We start from the raw sequence: 24282 nt of genomic DNA, 5'->3' as shown, positions 1-24282 counted from the left end.
AACTTGCTCCTTATAAGAACGGGTTAGAAGGTGAATAAAACTAAAGTGCACCGTGTGAAACAATGCAGATGAATCTACTCAGGAACATGATCACATTTCATACATCGACACTGTTGTTTCTGTCAAGAGGGAAATAATGTTTGAAAGACAAGAGGTATAAACCTATAAAATTGTTGGTTGAAATTGTAATAAAATACAGTTGGTGGGAATGAGACTCATGCTGCACTCGTGTTATTTCTGAGGGGTCAGAAGGGCTGCGGATAAATCAAATAAAAATCTGTTTTTTGTTTGTAATTTAAATTCCCCTAAAACTGGCGAATAAAAGGGCTTTTCTCAGATCAGCCTCGTTTCATGCAATTTGTAAAATCAAGTTATATTTTTGTTGACTCCAGTGCAGTGACTGATTTAATCTTTCTTGTTTCAAGATACAGACACAAATTCCTGGAAATTAGATGATTTTTATTGGAAATGGGTTGAATTGATCAGATTTTTTCACTATTGGCAAAAAAAAGTATTTTTTTAGGACTTAACTATGAACAGAAACGACTTAACTGATGAAACTCGCTCTCTTTGAAAGGCAAATTGATTAAAATGATTCAAAGGCAGATGGATTAGAGACACCATGTCATTTCTGAAATTGGAGGAAATCAGATACACTCTGAAAGGCTCCATACAGAGTTTTAAGAGAACCTGGACCCCTTTCTTAACATACTATGAGTGCGTACAAAGCCCACTACAACATAAAGATAGATGGCTGAAGGTGGGTATGAGGGAGGGATTCCATTTTTTGGATGGGTGCTGTTATTAATCTACTCGTAAAGTGTAGTTGTATTGATCCCTCAAGAATATCAATTAAAAAAGATCTTAAATGAGATAAGATGGAGATCTAGCTGCTCTGAAATTATATTTTGGTTTGTAAAATGGTTGATTAATTCAAGTTTTAGAGTTAGCCGCAGACCCACTCTGGTTTTCTAACATTAGAGGGAAAACGTGGGCCTTTAAATGAAAACACATAAATGAAATAAATAAAGAAATATGAACCTGCACCGTCCTTATTTTAGATTTCTATTGAGATCATGTCAGATACAACTGCTTGCAATGTTTGAGGCCACATTTCTGTTGTGGATCACACTATATTTTTACACCATCTATATGATTTATATGTTGTTTCAGCAGCAGATCAGACGTTACTCACACAGGTTCATAATGAGCCTCCTGCTGTGCAGCGGGTACATTTTCTTTCCACATGAGTTACTCTGAACAATCAGCCTGTACCTGTCAGCGTACCTGCTGATTTAAAGCATCTCTATGTGTGGGGCTGGTTGGTCCCCGTCTCGTGTTGGAGAGCAGAGGGGGGACAAACACACACACACACACTCTGCTGCTGCTGCTGCCAGGAGACCTGCTGAAAGGCAGCCCAGCTCGGGACTGCAGAGACTATAAATAGCTCAGTCTTTCACAGGCACCACCCACCACATTACCCACATGGCAAAACAGCAGCATTGAGCAAAAACAACACCACTGCATACTGTACTACATTTAAAGAAGAGCAGAGGTAGCCTGGGCACAAAGGGATACCAAGAAACTGACAGAGAAGTGGAAAACAAGTAGTACCTTAGAGCAGGGGAAATGTTTTCTTTTTTCTTAGTCTGGTGTCATTTGAGTTCATTAAACAACAATGAATACTAATTTTAAGCCTCAAAAGTAGAACATACTGATGCAAAGCAGGCTTTTTAAAACTATAATACAATATAACACGTACACTGTATTTTGTCTGTGTTGATGTTTCTCAATTTACTAAACGTTATTATGACTTGAAGAGCTCAGCATGGAGCCCTTAAACTGACAAAAATGTATCAGACATGTTAAAACTGTAACAAAAAACACTGATAAACGATGTTAAAAATGAACTGTAGAAATGAATGTAAATATATGCTCTTCCTTCTCTACCAGCCAGTCGATTACATCAATTAAAACCTGATTTATCGTAATCTGATTGGTCCAACGTGTGTGTATGTCATCACTGCTGCATCCTCAAACTAAATATGGCGCTTAATCCCAGATTAAAAGCACGCTGAGGGGCCGTACATGTTATCTTCTGATATTGTAATGTTATGCTGAATTATTTTTAGGTCCTGTCTTGATGTTAGCGCTCCTCTCGTCTCTTTTGTGTTCTCTGTGATGCTGTAAATGGAGCTGCTGCGATGCAAAGCCAGATCTCAGATTTGCTCTGACATAAAGCGATGTTGTATAGTACTGCAGTGGCATCACTAGATAAACTTTCAAACAGCAGCTGAAGCTTTTAGCTGGTAAACTAATGCTAACAACTAGGCTGGGTTCTTACACCTTTTCCAAAGTCAAATTCAAGCCCTTTTCAAGCTTTTCCAGCACCTTACAGCTGTGGTAGACAATTTGTGTAGACGATATATACACACACTGATTATGGCATTTCTTCATTGCATTAATATTGACGTTATCGTGCTATAAACAACCAAAATTAGGTTTCAGACAAATTAACGCAACAAAGATTCATGTTTTAAAATATGTCACCACAGACTCAGCATCCTATATAACCTCAATTTCAAGCAGTTTCATGCATTTTAAGCACTTTCCACTTTTCAAAGTTTTCATGGCTATCCAGCACCCGTAGGAACTCTAAAAAGATAAATTTATAAATTAGAGCCAGTGAAAGACAGAGTTGTAATTCATTTTAATTTCATTAACCGAATGGTGTTAAAGACAAACATGTCTACCCTAGCAGGAAGTTAATAACCATTAATTACAGTCACCTGGCAGCTGCATGAGAGCCTGGATAGGGAAGTTTGATTTGTCCCCAAATATCACACAACACCATAATGAGCCACCTGTTGTTCAAACACACCCAGGGAAAAACTACAGGGGAGCTTGGTTCCTCTCTTAATAAGACATGAGCGCTCTTGGGGGGTCTCTAAAATATGCATTTCTATTTTTCTGTATCTTCATCACCATGGATAATGCATAAATTAGCCTATTATTAATGTATGATCCATGCTTGATCACTAATTCACTTTAATACAGATACCAGCACGCACACTATTCCTGCCATCTACATCTTTAACTTCCCTTACTTTGTCTTTAGTACACGGCTCTGCAGAGTACACAGTGCCCTGCTTTAGTTTCTCCCTATTGTATCATACTGTGAGGTTTTGATGTGCTCGTTCACTGAATATTAAATACCAGATGTGCTGACATAAAGAAAATGGTCTTCTCTTTGAGACATTTGCAAGAAAAACACAGTGAGTTCCCCTCAGACTGTGTGGTCTATGGTTCCCCTGAAAGCCCTTGGTATAGTTCACACACTGACCTCCCTGGATTTACTAAGAATTACTGCCGTTTTGGAGTCCTGCGCGTTCATGGTCCTCACGAGCCACACCTGGTCTGCATGTACCTGACAGCAGGTGCGGCTTGTTAACGGTCAGGGAGAAATCCACCCCTGCAGGACACCTGTGAAACTATATCAATGCATTAATTGTGACAATGTTCTCAGTATACTGCATGTCCCTGACTTGAGTCTTTTGCACTGCAGATATGTGGAATTAAGACTCTTATCAGAAGATGTGGTGGATGCTGGAGCAGCCCAGATTAGGGATTTCTGTAATCTCAGCACAGTGGTTTCAGATTACGCCGACATATCCGTGTGTGTGGGGGATTCTGTGTTGTCGTTTCTTTCTACTGTGGGAAGAGCAGGAGCACGTTTCTACAAAGTTAATTTTCTCCATCTCAAACTTCAACAAAGCACTTTAAATCGCACGAGTCAATGCATTTACTGGAAACAGACTCTTGCCCTCCCGAAAAATCAATTAGGTACATTAGTTTTTAGCTCTGCTGCTCTGATGTAGATGTGAGGTTACCGCTCCTGTCAGAGTCCACACACACACAAACAAGCATCTTATTGTATCTGGGCTAAGACATTCGCTTCAATCACGTAAACGCACATATTATCTCCTCCAAAACAAGATGAGATGCAACGTCCTTTTTCCTGGAATTCCTCAAGGTTTTTCATCATGTCCCTAAGCGAGTAAGAGGATTAATGGAACAGTGGCTGAAGCAAATTATCATGCAGCGATTGTGCAATATCTGACTTTTCCAAGAAGAATACTACGTAGAGGAGAAGCAGAAAACATCAGGTGACAGGACAGAGACAGAACTGTGTTCATAAAAACCACAGCCACATCTGGGTCTGTATTAACGAGTTGAAATGTTTATTTTTTTAAAAACTGAAAAAATAAAAACAAACCCACCAACATAGTTTTAGTATATCATACAAAGACATATTTCAATGTTGCTATGTGAGTATTTGTTTCTCTTTGACTACAGTGTGAGGCAGTTTGAAAGGCTGGCTGAGCTGGTCGGACTACAGACACAGACCCGAGAGAGAGAGGACACACAGACAGAGAGGTTAATAAAGAATATCTGGGCAAAAAAACATCCAAACATCACTCAAGGTGCGTTCAATTGAGCTTTTGAGACACTTGATATACCATACAGAGTGAATAAATCCTTCTTTTTCTGGTATCTTTTTCGTTTCATACTTCAATTTCAATGAAATTAGCTACTCAGGTGTGACAGGAGAAACAGAATACAGCTAAAATCATTATCAAATACAACGACCTGTACCCAAGAGTGCAGCAAATAATACTTGCCGTTTGTTTTAACCAGCTTTGAGCAGCAGTCTGACTAATAAGAAAAAACCTTTTACCTGTCTTTTAACGCACTCATTTGTTTCTGCAACCTGGTTTTAAAACTAGTTTTTAAGAATTATTTGCAAATACTGTTTGACCAGCGTCCGTTAAATAAACCAGTGTCACAACTTTTTTTAAAATTTTAGATACACAGCTGAAGCAGAGCGTCAAAACGGAGAATGTTAAGACACAGAATGAAAAAATAAGGTGTTGGTGGTCAAAAAAAACGGATGCCTACTCATCTCGAGGTTCACACAAAGGCATGAGTCTGCTCAGAGTCCACTGGTGAAAGTCAGTTCATCAGTCTCAGAAGGAAGTTCTGTTAAATAACAACCTCTCTCGCCTGTGGCGTTCACGTGCACCGTTTTGTATCCCCAATTCAATTAAACTGAATCCTTACTTGGAGAGATGCACAAAAACAGTAATGCTATTGAATGCTTTTAGATGAAAAGAAAGCAAAAGATTATTTCCAACAGAAGAAGGCTTGACGTTTATTATATACACAGATACTTGGTCTTTAGGAAGCTGTTGAAAACACTGCAGTCACCGTGTGCTGCAGACTTCAGAGTCCATTGTGGTCCTGGCAATGCTGACTGGATTTGTAAAAGTGCAGTCGACCATCAGTCCTGCAGGGTATTCTGAAGAGGCAGGATCATGTGATGAACCAGATAAAACGTGTCATGAAGAAAAGGTTTGTGCAGCCTTAAAATGTCCCAAAAACTGACATTCAAGTTTGAGCGAAAAAAAAAACAAAAAAACAACATTTTTAAGATTTCCTTTTGTTTCTCCTGCAGATTTTTCTCTGACTGAACGGGCAGTTCGGTCTCCTTATAAAAGCGGTTCATCATCCTCACCAGGGGGGCACGGCGGTCCCGCTTGCAGAGTCATAACGTCTCCGGGGAGTCAGAAGACAACGCCGTGAGCAGTTCATTGTGTGACTGGATCCCAGCTGCACCTCCAAAGCTGCTTGGTCACGGACGTTTGTAAAAAAATATGCACCGATAAAAAAACTTTATAAATACAACTTCAGCTTTTTTTTCCTGCCAGACTTGATCTGTTGTTGCTTTTCTTCCATATCATTTTTTCCCCTCCCACTACTCCCTTTCCTACCCGTCTTTATTAGTGTTTCAACGGGTTCTTCGTCATCAGTCCTACCCATGACGCACCGCTACCTCTGACGGTGTAGCACGAGGTAGTTGGCAGTCTCGAAGCTTGATAGGAGAAGAGAAAAAACAAAAACAAAACATAAAACAACGGTGCTACCCTCCTTTTCTGGAACTACTCCCCAGTTTTGAGCAGTTTTAAGAGTTTTCCATGCAAGCGTCTGTTAAAAAAAAAAGAAGAAGAAGAAAAAAAGAAAAGGCGGTTGAGTTAACAGTCACGGTCGTTACAATGGTGGAGAAGTAAAAAGGCAGAAGTCCAGTGAACCGGCCAGTGAAGCGGTATGGACTTAATAAGGTGAGAACTCACAGTGAGAAAAGAATAGGAAGAAACTAGAGGGAGGGAGATAAAGACGGGTAGAGAGGAGGAGAGCGTGCACGCCATATATGTTGCACAGAGACGTGATTTTGGAGGGAAGGGCAAGAACAGTCACAGATCTCCCCTTTTGCTGCTGAGAGTTCGCTCCTTGTGCAGTGCATCTGGGATGTCTTGAGTAGAATTTGTGCTCTTATCGTCTCCGCTGTGACTCCCCGACGGAGCGCCGTTATTAAAAACCGGGGAAGAATTTAAAAAAAGGACAATAAATACTCGGTAGAATGGATCCACTTCACTTTGACTGCTTTTCACCAGCACAGTCTAGGGGGGAGAGGGGATGTTAGGCCATGAAGTCCCACTGCATCTTTCCCCACTTCCACTTCTTGTATCACTTTGTTCCTCCCTTCGACGATGCCCCCCCTCCCCCCTCAATTGCTGAGCCCTTGGTGCTGGCCTTTATGGAAGCAGATTTTAAAAAGAAGCACCTTTTAATTTGGCTTAGATAACAAACAAACAAGAGAGAGAAAAAAAAAACGAGAGAGTGGAAAGTGTATAAATAGAAAGAGGCAGACATAAGCCGGTCATCTGGTGGAGGAGGGGGGACGACTGGGGGCGGCAGGTCTCAGCCTGTGCCTACGGAGAAGAAGAAGGAGACGGACCGATATTAGTCGATTTGTGCTGCAATATTTTCAGGCAATATTCATAGTATAGTGGTTGTTCTCTGTCTTTACCCTCTTCTTGTTCACCCCAGCCCTCCGCCACCCCCGCCAGCTCGTAATGCTTCTTCCTCAGCTCGCCGAGACGCTCTCGCTCCTTCTGCAGACGGGTCTCCAGCTCCAGAACCAGAACCTGAGGAAACACAGACGCAAGCAGAGGACAAACACACACTCGTCACCCATAATTTTCCCACAGAGAGTTTACCATAGAAAACCTACAATCCTAAACAGATAATTAGTTTTATGAGTCACATGAGACAGACCGGGAGGGAACATATTATAATATTTATTTATTGGGTATGAAGCCAGACGCTTGATGAAACGACTCCTCATTATTTTATCTTTTCCCCTATGATATATGAGCTGTCATAAGGGGCCACATTTTCTTTTTGAACACAAAAATGTCATCCCTGCTAAATTAAGTTAAGACAGCGCATTAGTAAATAACATTCCTGCTGGTTGAATCATTTTTCAAATTTCATCTCAATCCAGTCGGTGGATGCTTTCATAGGTCCAGTTAAAAAATCCCTAACACTAACCCTTTTAGTTAAGACTCATTAAACACACTTCAAATAGAGGCACACTGTGCATTTACAACAATGGGCCGTGTGTGTGAGCAGGTCCAGACCTTTCTGTGTTTTTCTTTCAGTGTCGGGGGAAGCAGAGAAACACAGAGTGAAGCGTTCATACGGGTCACACATTCGGATTCTCAGTGGTGGTAAAAGGAAGTAACAAAACTAACAAACAAACTAACTGATTTGGGCGGCGGTAGATTAGCTAAAATTCAATCAATGGAGTCTGGTGGCTTTGAAGAGAACATAAAATGGCTTCGGTGAACTTAAACAGGGCTGTCTGATGACAAGGTAAAGCTGCGGAAATATTCTAGATATAGCGTCCCTTAAAGACATGTATTAAGACATCGTCTAATTAGAACAAATGTGTCAAAAAAAGTACAACTTCTATAATAAAATCCTTAAAAAGGCATCAACTCCTTCTACCTCATTAAGAATTCCTGATCTATGAATATGCAAATTTTGTTCATTTTGAAAAGTTTTCTTGCTAAAAACAACTGCACTGTGAGCCCATCCTCACTGTGTGTGTGCACTGGTGGCCTAAAGTCTCTACATCACACTTGTTAAAGTTGAAAAGTGGACTGGGATTGATTTTACAAACTGGTTGTGATGTCACAAATCATGCTAGGGCCCAGTCCTAGTGAAGAGGCACTTCCCACTTTCCGCAGATAAATGTGAAAACAGTCTTATCTTGTCAAACTCTGACATCATTCTGCACAGTGAAGCTCACACTTCCAACAGTAGGAACAAGAAGGAAAACATATTTTTGAGTGGAGGGGGACTAATATTGATTTTTTTAGGTGGCTAAAATACATTAAGCTGCTGCCCCTGGCCACAGAAGTACGATGCTTAGCTCCTGTGCTGGTCCTCCTGTTTGCTTCTCCAAACTGGGGCATGCCGACCGTCATCTACTGTAGGTAATACACTGACTATGGATATGCACCTTATGCAGATTTATCCATTTAATCAAAAACCTATTTTTTAAGACTCACAACTCAGCTATGTAGCTTATTAAAATAATAATGAAAACAATAGATTTGCTGTGTTCTGCTGCTTACCTGTGCGTCCATCTCTTGTCGTTTGATCTGGGTGAGAGTCATGCTGGAGAAGTCCATTGTATCTGGACACAAACAACAATGTGTATTGTGTTCAAACAGCTTTTGAGCTTTGAACTCTGTATTATGATCAGAATAAAGTAAAGACCAAGCAATCTTAACTCTCCAGTCAATGTGTTTCTCTCACCTTTCTCTTCAATCTGGGACTTCCCAGACTTGGTGGAGGCCACGACAGCCGCAGTGGCCTGCGTGACGCCCCGGGACGCCTGCTGCAGGCGGTGCAGGTTTGTGCTGTCTTTGTCTGCTTTTACCTGGAGAGGGAGAGCAGCGAGAACACAAGAGACATGATATCTACAACATGGAAACGCTGCTTATACTTGTATTGCTCAAACTGTATCAGCTCAGCAAGTACCAAACAATTTAAGACCATTTCGACCCAGAGAGAATAAAAACTCACCTTAGAGGCAGCCACAAGCTGTGCTGTGCTGGCGGCTATTTCATGTGAACACACCATCAACTCCTCAAACTTCCCTTTGCCCTGCACCACCAGATCAGCAGCATCTCTGGAAGGACACAGTGATGAGGTTCACTTTGTTCACAGCCGCGTGAGAAACACCTGACCGTCCAACTGATTTACTGTTGCGTTCGTTTTTGATTTATTTCTTCATTCTTTAAGGACATTTAAGGCTCACAGCACTGGACTGATACTTACACCATGACAGTGGCGCCCCATCCCACTGCTTTAGAGGCAGAGATCAGGCCCTCGGTCCAGCGGGAGTTCTTGGCATAAAATTCCTTCATGGATGCTGCCCCCTGGTGGACAAAAGAGGAACATTACTTTACTTTCAATTCTCAACTGGGAATATGATTTTTTCCAAACAATAACGTTCAAATCTCCGAACAAGTAGTTCACAACTGATTTAAATGTCATTCACTGGGCAAATTGCTTGTGTTTTGGCTTTATGTGTGAAAAAGTACAAGTGTCTAAAATGCACAATAAACCAGTTGCACTTGGATTGTTCATAACCATTTATCCAAATCTGTCAGACAAACATGTATAATCCATAAAAATAGGTGACAAGGAGAGTTTGTGATTTCTGCTGAACTGGCGAATGAGCTGCCAGGTGACAGTAATGAACTAGGAACAAGATGATAACGTGTGGTGTTAAGTACAAGTTGTTTTGTTTTGAACTACTGCAGGTTTTTTGGTTTTCTTTTGGGGTTTTTTGCCATGGATGTCACTGTAGTTTGTATTCACTATAATGGCTTTACATGAAACCATCAAAGGTGAATTTGCTGTTTAAGGTACATGTGACATTGCTACACTGTATACAAATGTGCATATCATTTTTTTGTTCATTTGTAATACTGCACAGTATTGACTTTTCCCAGCAAACTTTTACCCACTGTTGAAACCAGACTCTAAAAAGCTCTGTATTAGTATCAGTATTGATATATAAGCATTCAGCAGACAAACCTGAATTCTTGTAAAACACAGTAAAGAGTCAGTATTTGTATTTAGGAAACATTTCCAGGGCCAATTTACTCACAGAATAACCAAGTTTTCAAGCATGAATGAAATATTTTGAGTGATTTTCTTTATTTTGCAGACATGCAATAGAGTTGCTGCAACTTACGATTATTTGTAATCATCCATTGATCTAGCAATTATTTTCTTGACTGTAGACAATTAATTGTTTAATCATGAAAAAAATTCCCATCACAACTTCTCAGCGTCCAGGGCGACATATCAGAATTGTGTCTGAACGACCATTTCAAACCCAAAATATATTGAGTTCACTGTAATTTAACACAAGAGAAAGCAGCTAATTCTCACACTGGAGAAGCTTGAACCATCAAATCATGAAGATCTGTGCAATGAAATACTCCAGACTGCGATAAATGAAGCCAGCTTTGTGTGTGTCAGAGACGGCATCATATTGCAAGAGTGCCTAGGTCAACTCAAGCACTTTTTTTTTTGTTATACCAGAAGGATAAGAATTTAAATTATACTTATATTCTATAGCTATTTGTTGGGAACAAAATGCAGATATAATTTCACATTTTCCAGCACTTTTCTAAACCTTGAAAACACAACATTACAATTTAAGCATTTCCAAGATTTTCAAGCACCCGTACGAACCCTGTAGTTTTCAGGCATCCAGGTACTTATACACACAACATACATCTATAGTAAAACTGTGAATATGAAATGTATTCATCGTTATTAAAAGACTGTAAAGCTGCTTATTCTAATCAGTCAGTTTGGGGAAATTAGATGTTGGAATTCCAGAAATCACCTCGATTCATCTTTTTCTGTTGCTCACTGGTAAAAAAAAACAAAGTAACTCACTCTGCCACTCTCCACGATGTCCCTCTGCAGACTTTTGGAAGACACAACGAGCTGCTTGATGGCCTGCATCAGCTCTGTGCAGGAGGCCAGAATCCTGCAGGGGGCGACAGAGCAGAGGACACAAACACTGACACACTGAAACTCTCCAGCCTCTGCCGCTCTCTCCATTTCATTAAACCTGACACGTTTTGAAAGATGGAGCAGCTTACAACATAAATACATGAGCCTCCTCCCTATTTGGAAATGGCAGTTAAATTTCCTCACAGTCTAGTTCGTGCACACACTACTGACCAAGTTCTTCTTTTTACATTAAAGACATTCTTACCTTTCTGGCACTTTACACTTTACTTTTATATTTTTAAAATGCTCCTAATAAGCGTACAGCACACTAAAATGTAAAAGAAATCCGACCTTTGTTAAAACCCATCAATATTCAATTCTAATATATTTCTGATGAAAGTCTGACCAATCATTTTATTCGGTCCGAGTGCTTGCGAGTCGTGGGCCGCTCTGCAGAGCGACAGAGCGACAGAGCCATAAAGCGCTCTGTGAGTGATGGAACCGAACGGCGAAGAACTGATGCGTCAGGAGGTGAGACGCGAGTCAACATCGGTTCTGCTTTCCAGCGATGGCGGAGGCTAATGCAGCTTCATCCAGAGATAAAAAAAGAGATGAGATGTTTGCGGAGTTTCTGCTGGACAGGTACTTTTAATAAATCCTAGAACGCAGCATTACAAGTGATCACGCATCATCAAGATTACTATAGTTCTGTAATACTGTATTATTTGTGCAGATTAGCATAAGCGTTAGAGGCATGGGCACAGTGAGGCAGGGGGAAGAAGGTGGGGCTTTGTTCATGTTCAAATCTTTACTAAGTGCTGTGTGTTTACTTACTTTAATAATTAAGTCAGAGAGGAAAAAATGAGCGCAGAAAACTAAAATTTAAGTGGCACAAAGACAATTATTACACAGACTGGATTAATAAAAATGAAATGATACAAACACAAGTACTAGATGACATGCGCACTTGCATCAATAAGATATAAACAGCAACATCTAAACCGTAAACTGAACAGACAGTGCTGTAGCCTTGTCTTCTTAGTTTGGAGCAGAGAGCCAAGCTTCTGCACAATAATGCCATCCAGACACTTCTGAGCGTCCTGGAGCGGTTAGTTGCACAGCATAAATTTTTAGTTTGTCAGTTTGTTGAGTGTTAAAACTACAGAATAACTGCAGAAGTTTAATTAATTTTAGGTTTTCATGCATGGAAAAGCAGCAGACAAACATTACATGCCACAGTGGCAAGGAAGATGAAATTCTTTGCACGTCTGCGCCTCAGTGTGTGACCGTCTGCAACTTCACTCAAATATCATGTGACTGTCGCTGCCTTGTTGAAAAGCATCTCTATTTCATTTTCCAGTTCGTTGCCTTTATCAATCTGTGGCATCTTGTGGTCTGCTCTTTCACAAACAAATAACTGGAGGCTTGGCTTGCTGCGTCTATAACAGAAGAATCGACTCTTCAATCCCTCTCTTTTTTTTCAGGCATTTTCATTTTGACTTTCTCGGGAGAGATGGAATTCTAATACAACTTACTGCTACGGTTCGGAGAGCAGAGTGACCATGATAAAGCAGAAGAAACGTTTGTTTCTATTTCAGGAAAATTAGATATTCTTGTGTAGTGTAATGAAGCTGATCTAGTTCAAATCTTCTTGTACTCTCCAGAGTCTCATTTAGATGAAAGATTCTTTAAAGTACTCATGTTGTGTAAAGAAAGATTTCCATGTCTTTTTTTTTTTAATTATAAAGCAGCTGCTCTTTAAATACTGTGAAAGTATCAAAACGCTCAATCCACAGAGAAACGCACGCAGCCCGTATTCAGAAACTGCTACCTCTTTAAACCAGGTAGAGAGTGCAGCATGAATACAAGTGCCGAAAAAGACCATGGGATGATTTTGCGCCTGATTTACACTTTAATTTGAGGTAAAAATCTTTTCACCTCGAAGACAGTCTACGACTATTGTGAGGGTAAAAACCGATTCCAGCCCTCATCCGTGCTTTACCTCTCATTGACCTCCATCTTGATTCCTGTATCAACTGCTCGAGACTTGTTGAGCATATCCTGTTGGGATCCAGAGAAAAATAAAGACACTTTGAAGTTCATACTGCTGGAAAGTGAAACAATGTTTTCACACAGCTAGCAAAGAGCTGCGTGCACACACACACAGACACACACACAGACACACACACACAGACACACACACACAGACACACACACACACACACACACACACACACACACACACACACACACACACACACACACACACACACACACAAACACACACACACACACACACACACAGAATGTGTATTTAAATATCTGCCACCAGATGACCACAGCTAACCCGTCACACACATCACACACCTCTATCCTGGCAGCTGCCGATTCCACAGCTGCCGAAGTGGCGGCCATTTCCTGCTCCACTAGATCTCCCAGCTCCCCCTGCTGTAGCTCCAAACCCCGAGGACGCAGTTTCTGAACGAAGACAGAACAAGGGACACCAAAGTCAGAACTAAAGAAACACGTGGCCAAATGGAACCTTTTCATCACAGCCTGAAATCAGTCACACTCATTCCTGTTTTCATTATACAGCAACTCTGGGGACGCTTTGACCCATTTTATGTTCACAGAAGTGCAAATATTAGTATGTATGTATGAAGTATGGACCTCTGCGGTGGCCAGGATGACCTCCAGAGCTGCTTTCAGCTTGCCGTTGTCTGCTGTAGCCAGGTCGTCCTGCTGCTTCATCTGGCGCAGCAAAGCCAGAGCTTCGGCGCCGCACGCCTTCACACTCTCTGACAGGGCTGAGACAAGGACAGGGAGGATGATTGCCAAAAATGTAAATATATAAACAAACAGAAAGAAAAACCCCAATAAGTCTGACTTTATGACAGATGCAGTCTTAAGTGCTAAAGCTAACATATTCAATGCTTTGAAATCATTTACACTCATATTACGTCTTGTGTAGACTCTGGTGTGTGTGTCAATGCCACTAGTGGCTGCAGCTGCAGTGTTAATTATACTGACATCCCCTCAAGCAAAGTGTCAACTAACAGCTGAAACAGCCACTCTGATGAAAAGGAAAAGGGGAAACCAAAACTACCTCTGCAGCAGCTGTCTGCGGCCTGTTTTTTAGAAGCAGAACAGACAGCTGATACGCATCAAACCGCACACTAACGCTGCATTCATATGTCTCAGAAAAGTACGGACAAGCACAGGGTCCATTGATTTGCAGCGTCACAGCTTCAGACGCCGCTTCAGTTCGACCCAGTTTCAAGTCTACTTCTTTTTTTTGCAGAGCTCCATTATATTTAGCCATGTTTAGACTTGCCCAGGCTGCTCCCATCTCCCAGGAGAGCAACATCTTGCAAACATTACTCCTGAATGAAATCATCAGGTTGTTTTAGCCATAAATGTTTTTGCTGAAAGATTTCTAATCGCAGCACGTCCCGATAAAAGACTTATTCAAGGTTTTATACACCCTGACATTAATGTAATTATAGAGACAATAGTTTTAAATTTCCCAACCTTACTGTACACATGGAGCACAGGAACTACTTACAGACATGTCAGAACATGTACACGCCTGAGCCGATTGAGCTGTCCACAGATTAATATCAGGAGAGAGAAAAACACACACACACACACACACACACACGCACACACACTTACCATCAGCTTGCTCCACAGGCACCATGTGGGAGGTGGCACTGCCCTGAACGATGGTGTCACCCACCAGGTGGCCACACTGGGTCACCACCCGTACCAGTTCAGATACACCTAGAATACAAAATAAAAAATAAAAAACTTAAAATACAGCTTCCCAGCACTCATACATTCCTCAGTCAACACACACACACACACACACACACACACACACACACACACACACACACACACACACACACACACACACACACACACACACACACACACACACACACACACACACACACACACACACACACACAAACACACACATATTTTCAACAACCTCTCTAAAAATATTTTTTAATTTGAAACATACAGGAAGTGTTGAGTTTGTATCAATAGTGTAATGCAGTAACTTTAAAAAGGGCAAACAGGAGCAGATCAAAGGGAGGCTTCATACTAAAATATGACCCATTAAACTTAACTTATAAGAAATAAATGCCTGCCTCTAATACAAGCCTGCTGCAAATGGAGGTCAGTTACATTCTGTAGTTGAGGTAAATAAAGGCCCCGGTCACGATTAACACAGTATTTATTTGTATCTTGTTTCAGGTTTTACAGTTGGAATGATTGTTTTTCAAAACTTGAACAAAGATAGTAGCATTCTTCAACACAACTTAGTTATATTCAGAAAAGTCTCTACAGCTGATAGAAACCCGACAAACATCTGCTTTAGCATTTACCAAATACTAAAGGTAGGTAGCTAATGGCATATAAGCTAGGTAGCAGATATATTAGGCTGCATACAGTTTATTACCTTAAACTGCAGAACTTCTTGTGCTCAAACCTACTTCTCCGTTCACAATTACCATTGATATAACAATTGTTTTTCCAACTGCCATAATTTGTAGACTCTTAAATGATTGCATTTTAAATTTGAGATGGTGATAAGAGATAAGACAGTTTTAAAACTTGGTCTATTTGTAACTTTGACTCCACTTTAAATTTTGTGGCATAATTGGTTTGCTTCATTATAACAGCAAGAATTTGTTTAAATATTGTCATAGCAAATAATTCAGTGTTTTTAATGGGAAATTGTCTTTATGAACCTGCAATAATGCTGAATTGTCAATAAACGATAAACAACAACATCTCCTTGTGTCGACGTTTACTTATTATGACTCATGTTTTAAAGCCAACAGGCGAGTGTCCATGAAGCCCAGTCTGCTCTTCTCTGGTCCGTCTGAACAGACGTTGCTTCATTGACACTCACCTCACTCATTTCTTAGTTATGTTGCACCTGCTAGAGCACTTACATCATTATCATTCATATAAAAGTGCAGAAAGTGGTGATATCATTCCCCGAAAAGCTTTCTCCAGCTTTGACTTGAGGTAATCAGCCAAAATAACTGAAAACATCTGTGTGGTTGCATGGGGCCTTTCAAAATAATATTTTTTTAGGTAAATTACGGGATTCATGAAAACATTGAGAAGCAAATAAATCAAAGGCACCACAAGCAGTAAAAATGTTGTTATAACATATCTTAACGTATTTTGATTTCCTACAAAACAAAACTCACTCATGTTGTCAGACAGGAAGGTCGCTCTGGCAGAGTGGAGTCGGTCAATGGAGTCTAAAGAGGCCTGACATCTGGATGCTAGGTAGTCTGCAGAGATTAAAAAGAAAAAAAAAATAGAAACAAAGACATAAATGTGAAAACGGTCTGTAAAAGTAATCCAGAGTATTTATAAAATGTCACTAAATTTGAGTAATCTAATGGAATATGTTACGGATTACATTTTATTGCATTTATTCGGAAATCTGTAGTGAAATAAGATTTAAAAGCATACAAAAAAAAATTACTACACACTAAGTTTTGCAAAATACAATATGATCTAAATTTTCAATACATTCGATAGTACTGAAAGAAATGAAACTAAAAAAACAAAAAACAATATTGACGATGAGAATTTCAAACGAACAATCACAGTATTACAAATATGTTGCTGTGTGTTTTCTGGACCAGCGCTGTGTGAAGGTCGTTGCCTTGGACCCTTGGCTCTGACCTGCAGAGCTGGTGCAGCTGATGTGCGCCGGGTCGTCTATCTGAGCCAGCGAGTCCTGGATGATCTTCTCTGCCTCCTCCACAGCTCCCTGCAGACTGGACCAGCGAGCTGCAACCAGCTGGCTCTCTAACGCCTGCTCCCTGCTCTCCTGTGGACACCAGAGGGTCCAAATGTGAAAATTAAGATGTTCATTGGACATGCCTCACTTGCTACCAAAACATGCACAAGATAAATGAGAATCACCTTCTCATTGAGCTGATTCTGCAGGGCTTCTGCCGTCTTCACCCCGCTCTCCCTCTCAGTCACTAGCGAGGTCTGGACTCGCTCTAGCTCCTCCCCCCGGACAGCCAGCTCCACCTCCACCTTGGACAAGGACTGCACCAGCTCCGCCTTCTCAGACTCCAGGACGAGCAGCTGGGTGCTGAGCACCTCACTCGACTGCGTGGTCGGAATAAAAGATGGAGGGATACAAAAAAAGAAAGAAGATGATTTCAAGGCACAATGACTCCACAGGAAAACATGGTTAGGATAATACGCAGCTGTCATGACATGTCAGGATGTGGTGATGCGAGTGCTCTGACCTCAAAATAAAAAAATTAAAAAACTATTTATCTTCACCCATTGATTTGAACAATATTGCCTCCACTTAAGTTTGCGGAGAGGCGTAGTCTCCAGGGAGGTTTTGGTTGAGGTCAAGTTTACAATCAAACGAATGCTGGGAAGCTGTGGTTGTGCAACTTGGCTGCAATGCAACAAAAATGAACTATGGCAACAGCGTATAGAGTTACATAAGATCCTGTGTACTGGAGCTTTGTGAAATCGACAGTTTTGGAAAATCAACTAGTTAAATACTAAGGTGAGTGCATGAAAATGTTCTGCAGGTAAGGAAAACTGCGAGAGACTTACAGCCTGAGTCCCAGCAGGTCCGACAGAGGGGGAGAAATGTTGAGAGATGAAGGAGAAAGAAAATTAAGAATATGTGCCGGTGAGAGCTGGGTGCATGCGACAAGAGCGATAAAACGTGGGCTGTGTGTGTGTGAAACAGACTGTGGAGTTAAGGGAGATGGAGGAGGAGGGGGAGGACAGAAAGACCGACAGATTTGATAAGTCGTCGTTACAAAAGTAGGACGTCAGGAGTGGGAGGCAGAGACGGATGAGAGTTGAGCTGAACACCTGATATTTGGGGCGTGACGAGCAATCAACGGGGTTGCAAGGGTTATTGAACTGTCACTCCCCTTATTATCCCATTCAAAATACTCCTGCAGATTTTTTTAGCTGCTAAAAGATGCACACTATCGCGAGTACGCTGATGCAAGAGACCGAGCGGCTGCACAAGATTTGGCTGCTTCTGTGTTTTCATTCTGGTCTTCTTTTTTTTTAAAGAAATGCCTTCAGTCGCCTGTTACAAACATCAACTTCTCAGTTGTGCAAAGATGACAAACACAGGCTGAGGGAGGATCAACAGGAAGAGCAGAGGATAAAAACTATTGCGTGACAATTTCCCCACAACGAACACAGATTCGCTGATGTCAAAGAAATGCATTAGCATGTCAATTCTGTCAGAAACTGGGTGTGTTTAGTCAGTGACTAAGGGCGCACTCACACTGTCCTTCTGTACCGGGCCAAAACCGTTTTTTCAGCTAAAGCCTAGTACGTTTAAGCAGTGTGAGTGCACCCGCTCCACGCATAACTGCGGACAACTTGAAAGAGGTGGGCTTTTGTAGAGCCGTTTGCACATTTACAAGCACGATACCTACGGCGGTTCTGACTTCATTTATGTGCGACTGTTGGGACATAGAAAATAGAAGTAGGGACCCTGCGCGGACATTTAACAACAACAAAAATGGCAGTGAAAGGTTCACGTTGGTGTGATGCGGAGGTGGAGTGTTTACTGCAGATTTGGTCGGATGAAAATATTAAAAAACAGTCGACAAGACGCACAAAAACTCCGAAGTCTGTGGAAAGATTTGTAAACAAAGCCACACAAACGCGATCAATGCGTGTGACGTGTTACGGCGTGATGGCGTATGGACAGCAAGAAGCATTGGCCGAGGCCCAGGAAGTGTGAGTACAAACGGGGCTGGGGTGCGGGGGGAGAGGGAGGGGGGACAAGTACCCTAAAGCCTGGGGCACGGTGTGGAAGGACAGTGTGAGTGCGCCCTAAAAGTAGAAATAACAAATGACTAAAAGACGAAAAGGAGGGAGGGACAGACGTCTTGTAGATGAAAGACAAGAAGTGCAAATATAACACAATTTGGAAAATGTGAAAACGTTATTGGTTACAGTGCAGCATTGGAGCAGGTACGCATTCAAAGAACCTCAAGGCTGCTCGACTTCCATCATCACAGTCAGGATCCAGGATCTAGTCAGGTTTTAGTTCTCACAGCGTGAACTGCCTGAGCTATATGGAAAGCCATTTAAGTCAGTATCAAAAAATACATATGGCTAGAAAATAATATGAAATTAATAATGTGGAATTATGAAATAGAAATAGCCTGAAATAAATAAAAGTAGTCCTTTGAAAAATACATATTTTTTATTATATTTATTTATTGAGCTATGTTGACTCATTTATATATATTTACAATTTTATTATTTCAGGATTCATTTCATAGCTATATTTATTTATTTAATTTTGACTTAAATGGCATTCCATAGGTCCAAGATACAGAATGTTATATACTATATACTATGTTATATATACTACAGTATTTAACCAAGAGCCTAACTGCTTTAGGTAAAAAGGTCCGGTTTCAGGTTTCGGGGAAACAGGTCCCATGAACAGCTGTCAACCGTACACCACAGATGTAACTAACGCTACAACAGTGGGGTTTAAGTGAGGTCTTCAAATAATTGATGACTACAGTGAGAGCACATGACGCCAGCAGCCCATTTTTAGATTGAATCCAGACTGTGCTGCATTGGGATCTGTTCGTCATTAATCATTTCACACTTTCTAGTAGCAGCTGCTATTATCTTTTTTAATTGGGACTGTGACAAATCACTTTTCAGAGGAACTTCGTGGGGTCGTTTTAAGCAGATTCAAGCTAATCCTTTAAAGTGTGAAAAAGATGAGAGGACCTGTTGTGACGAGGCCATGGTGGTCTTCAGGGAGTCCAGCTCCGTCCTGCTGGACACCAGCTCTCTCTGGAGCTCCTGAAGCTGCTCCAGCTGCTCCCTCTCCTGAACGAGAGAAGTCAAAAATCGCACTTCAGACCGCTCACATCAGCTCAATTTGTGAATGTTAATAACAATATTGAACACGAGAGTCTGGGGTTTTCAGTGAACTTTACCAAAAGATAAAATTTGTAGCCAAATGATTGCACTGTGGATCCCTAAATACAGTCTGTACCTCGTCGTGTCCCCCACAGCAGTGAGGTTCAGCACTGTTGAAAACACGTGGCTAACTTGCTGCACGTCTGGCAGTGATAATAAAATCAATTTTGTACTCACCTCTCGGTCTGCAGCCTCCTGAGCCGCCTTCACCTTCTCTTGCATCTCTCTTCTCACTGCGTCCACTTCATCCTGTGCTGCCCGAGCCACAGTCATCTGCCGGGTCACCTCTGCGTTCTGCACACACACAAATACAGGGGACACAGGCGCAGACACGCAGAGAAACACTTAAAAAATAATCAGGACAGAGGCTGAAACTTCAGCTCGGGGGAAATATAAAAAAGGACAGCAGGTGGACAGAAGTCTATTTCATTTCGGAGGCTTTTTTTAGGAGGACAAAGTGAAAGATTTGATTGAACATGAAGACTCGTCTCTCTCACCTTCCTCAGCAGGTCCGCATGACTTTGAACAAGCTCCGAGTACTTCTCCTTCAGTTTGGTGTAGCGCTGCTCATTGGCTTGAGCTTTTTCTGGAAACACAACAGAGAGATGGTCATACACATTTATTAGAAACACAAATTTACTGCAGGTGAGAAAAACTGCAGGTGAATCATCGCTACAACAAAGGCCTAGTTTAATGACTTATTTTCAGTTTTTTAATGTTGCAACCTCTAGGTTTCTCCTTCCTTTTTCCTCTAATACTCAGTAATTACTCAACTCAACTTTATTCATAGAGAACTTTACAAAAAACAAGCGCTGTATATCAATAATAATAGAACAAAACAGTAAAAAAAGGAGCAAAGTCTCATGCAGGGTCGAAAGCCAAGGAATAAAAGAGGGTTTTAAGATTAATTAAGTAGTTGCAATTTCAAGAGTGACACCAAGGGTAGCTACCATGTTTTAAAATCAACACTTGGATACCAGTAAAACAGGCAAAAAAAAAGGTCTCCACTGCACATTAAAGTGTGCTGGTGTGTATAACGTCTTGTTCTGTATAGACTCAATCACAGTGTTTGTTTACAAGAACTTCTGGGCAGTTCACTTGCGCTGAGTAAATGGGGGCGAGGAACAATCTAATTTATCTGTTGGGCCACAGACTGAAGAAAATTACAATCAAAACGTTAGAAAACACCACAGCGCATAAAATAAGCACAGCATAAACGTCGGATTGGTCGGACCGCCGTGTTTAACTGTAGCTCTTCACACGTTACAGGCCCGGCAAAAAAGAAGAAGAAAGAAATCAACAAGTTTGACTAGTTTAAGAGTTTGTTGTAGTTTCACTTAAAGTCACTGCACAATGCGTGGGATTTGTCAGACCAAACAAAAAAAATGAGGGCAAGAGAGCTTCAATGATTACAATCTGTCTGGATGTAACTGATCTTTCTGAATTAGACTAATACACCAATAATAATGTGACCAAGAAGTGTCCTGCTAAAGCGCCTCACTCTCTATCTCCGTCATGCTCCGCTGCTCCTTCTCCGTGTCCTCTCGGACCCTCCGCAGGTCGTCCAGCTCCGCCTTCAGGAACTCGCTCTCTCCTGCAGCCTGCAGCCTCAAGTGGCTCTGCTCTGCAAGCTCCGCCTCCAGCTCATTGACACGCCCCCTCAGCGCCTGACACAAGCGGCCACTCTGATGAGAGACGGAGAGCGAGATGAAAAGTCAAAAAATGAACACTTGTTTCTGGGAAACCTTAGCAGATAGATTTTGTGAGACAAAACGTTTGTAAGGTATACGAGGTCCTCTTGTGTTTACCTCCAGTCTGAAAGACTCCAGCTCGTCTTTGAGGGCCTGGATCTCCCTCGTCAGCTGTTCAATGAGACGGTCTCTGATGGGTACAGACAAAGCATAAAAATCAATAAACTCTATTTTTATATAAATCTAATTATACGTCAAATTTTACACAAACAAACCAAACATTCATGACTGTGCCGTGATATTTGTGATCAGTTAGAGTCACAGACACACAAATCTGATATGACGTTTTCAGGTCTCACTTGTCATCCTTCCGCATGCCGTTCTGACTGTTGAAGTTGAAGGGGTCTATAGCAGCAGAGGTACCAAACAAGTCGTCAAACTTGGTCTCCACAGCAGCCTGTGAGTTAAAAAGAAAAATCTCCTGAGAATCATTTATATAAAACTGACATTGGTACCATTTTATTGTATTTTATTGATTGTAAATCAATATATACATACATATATAATAAAGATTTTAAGTTTAAATTAACACTACCAGAGCAGAGAGCGGGTGTACTGTATGCCAGTGTCAGAGGAGATAAAACAGTTTTTACAGTGATATGTACAAGCTGGAGAGAGGTGAACATGCCTGACAGCAAGGTAAGAGAGGAAGATGAAATAAAAATTTTCAATATTCGGAACTTCAAGGAACTGCTGAGCCTGTTTCGCAGTGAGACGGGGCATTTAGAAAATTACAGCTGATTGGGAGACAATTGCAGTGAAGGTATTACATGTTGCTGAAGAAGGTTCACATAAACATTAAATTCACCCTGCCATGTCCTGCTGCAGAAAACTTCCCCCAAACCATGACAGGACAGGAAGTTCAATTTATTTGGGTCTGATGGGAAACATTATGTTCGGTGTCGAACTGGGGAGAGACTGAATCCAAAGAGTCGTAAGAAGTCAGTAAAATTTGGAGGAGGAAGTGTCAGTCCAGATCTAAACTTCATAGAGGATCTCTGGAAAATCCTTGGTGACAAAGTAATGTCAAAGAAACCCACTACAGTTGCTGAACTATCGAAGAGACTGAAGAAGGATGGACCAAGATCAAACCAGAGCAGTGTGAGAAACTAGTGATGTCCTGTGGGCGCAGATGTGCTGGAGTCATTCAAAACAAAGGCCTCTACACTTCATATACATTTTTGAATCCTATAGCCTGAAGAAAACATTGTTTTAATCTTCTCCTCTGACACAATGATTATTGCTATTGTTTTTTTTTTACTAAATAAAAGTACTTTGGTTATTTAAAAAAAACATGCTAGCCACAGCTGATATTCTATCAAATTCTGAACAATTAAAAAACAAGTATTTCAGAATAAACAATTTTTTAATACTTCATCTAATTTTGATCTCCAGTGTATAAAGGTAGAAAATGCTGCTACAGAGCTGTTACAGTCATTCCCCGGCTCCAGTGACATCAATGACAATGAAAACTAGCGTAATATGGGAGTTTCCTTGTCTTTCCTAACTGCGTAATGACAGTTATTATGAAACACAGCCACCTATTGGAGTTTGTAAATACAATCCACTTTTGCGCCTCTATTGTTTCATGTAATAAATTCATTAGGAATCCCTACTTAATGATCACCATCTGCTCATTCACTGTCCATGACACAGGTGTTTTGCAGCTGGATTGTGAGTCTAAAATGCAGTTGATTGTCTCATTATTTACCATGTTTAAAAGAAGACAAATATTTGTTCTAAACAGCCAGCCATGGGCAAGTCCAAACAATTAACACCACAACATTAAATCTACACCAGATGTTTAGAGTAGTCTTACCAAGAATCTGAGAAACATGTGGTTTCACAGGGGAGTGTATTCATGTCTCTTCATGATTATTTCCAGCTTTTATCCCCCTTCAGTTTGTTTCCTCCTGACTACTCCCACAAACACAACATCCTTCTTATGTTTCTGACTGGTGACGACAACACTACAAACACCATCTACAAACCAGACGGACTGCATTTAAGAAGGTACCACTCATTCGGGGATACTTGTCTCGTTTAGTTACCGGCAGCGCGGGGACGTCCGTGTCCACCAGGTCGTCTGTCTCCACCACATGCTCCGACTCAGGGGACGACGACTCGGCGGGGATCACGACCACAGGGCTGATGTGCTCCGACAGAGCTGACGCACGCAGGAAGTTCGGAGGGTTCTGCAAGAATCCCAAAGCACAATTTTAATCACTTTATTGTTTTTTTGTGTCCCAAAATGTATTTAAAAGTGATTTTTCCCATTGATATAAAGATTACATCTACATTTAATACCTGAGTTCAATCAACCTGTCTCCATGAACGTGAGTTAGTCATTCGCTTTGTGTCAGAATTTTTAGTATCATAGCAACCTGTCTGAGCGAGGCTTAGCATGCACAGTATGATACGATACTACAATAAAGATAAAACCAACAATTGGAAACTTTTATGACATTTGAAGATGCTCCAATCTCTTTTTTATTTGAATATTCTAATTAATTTAGGTAAAAATGAAGAGCAAAGGAGCGCAGCTATGATAATGTGCAGGGCCTGTTTTTGTCACTTCATG

The 24282-nt window shown here is 41.1% G+C and overlaps 1 protein-coding gene across 2 annotated transcripts in view; it reads right to left on the bottom strand.

Moving 5' to 3' along the window:
• Positions 1-4218: 4218 nt before the first annotated feature.
• Positions 4219-24282, bottom strand: part of hip1 (huntingtin interacting protein 1) — a 51446-nt gene continuing 31382 nt past the window's right edge. For both annotated transcript variants that reach the window (XM_083913671.1, XM_083913672.1), the window contains 21 exons: positions 23753-23896; positions 22001-22098; positions 21759-21831; positions 21452-21635; positions 20448-20536; positions 20128-20244; positions 19756-19857; positions 16918-17112; positions 16675-16822; positions 16188-16274; positions 14629-14736; positions 13624-13760; positions 13321-13431; positions 12956-13014; positions 10894-10987; positions 9253-9353; positions 8998-9103; positions 8728-8851; positions 8544-8605; positions 6929-7046; positions 4219-6830 (listed from right to left, as the gene is read on the bottom strand). In XM_083913671.1, coding sequence (XP_083769797.1) covers positions 6820-6830; positions 6929-7046; positions 8544-8605; positions 8728-8851; positions 8998-9103; positions 9253-9353; positions 10894-10987; positions 12956-13014; positions 13321-13431; positions 13624-13760; positions 14629-14736; positions 16188-16274; positions 16675-16822; positions 16918-17112; positions 19756-19857; positions 20128-20244; positions 20448-20536; positions 21452-21635; positions 21759-21831; positions 22001-22098; positions 23753-23896 — 2268 coding nt within the window. In that variant the 3' untranslated portion in view covers positions 4219-6819. The remainder of the gene's footprint in view (positions 6831-6928; positions 7047-8543; positions 8606-8727; positions 8852-8997; positions 9104-9252; positions 9354-10893; positions 10988-12955; positions 13015-13320; positions 13432-13623; positions 13761-14628; positions 14737-16187; positions 16275-16674; positions 16823-16917; positions 17113-19755; positions 19858-20127; positions 20245-20447; positions 20537-21451; positions 21636-21758; positions 21832-22000; positions 22099-23752; positions 23897-24282) is intronic.

Source organism: Echiichthys vipera (genome assembly GCF_963691815.1).
Source record: "Echiichthys vipera genome assembly, chromosome: 5".
In the NCBI taxonomy this organism is placed as follows: domain Eukaryota; kingdom Metazoa; phylum Chordata; class Actinopteri; order Perciformes; family Trachinidae; genus Echiichthys; species Echiichthys vipera.
The sequence above is the reverse complement of the archived record's forward strand: the minus strand, read 5'-3'. Positions and strand labels throughout refer to the sequence as shown.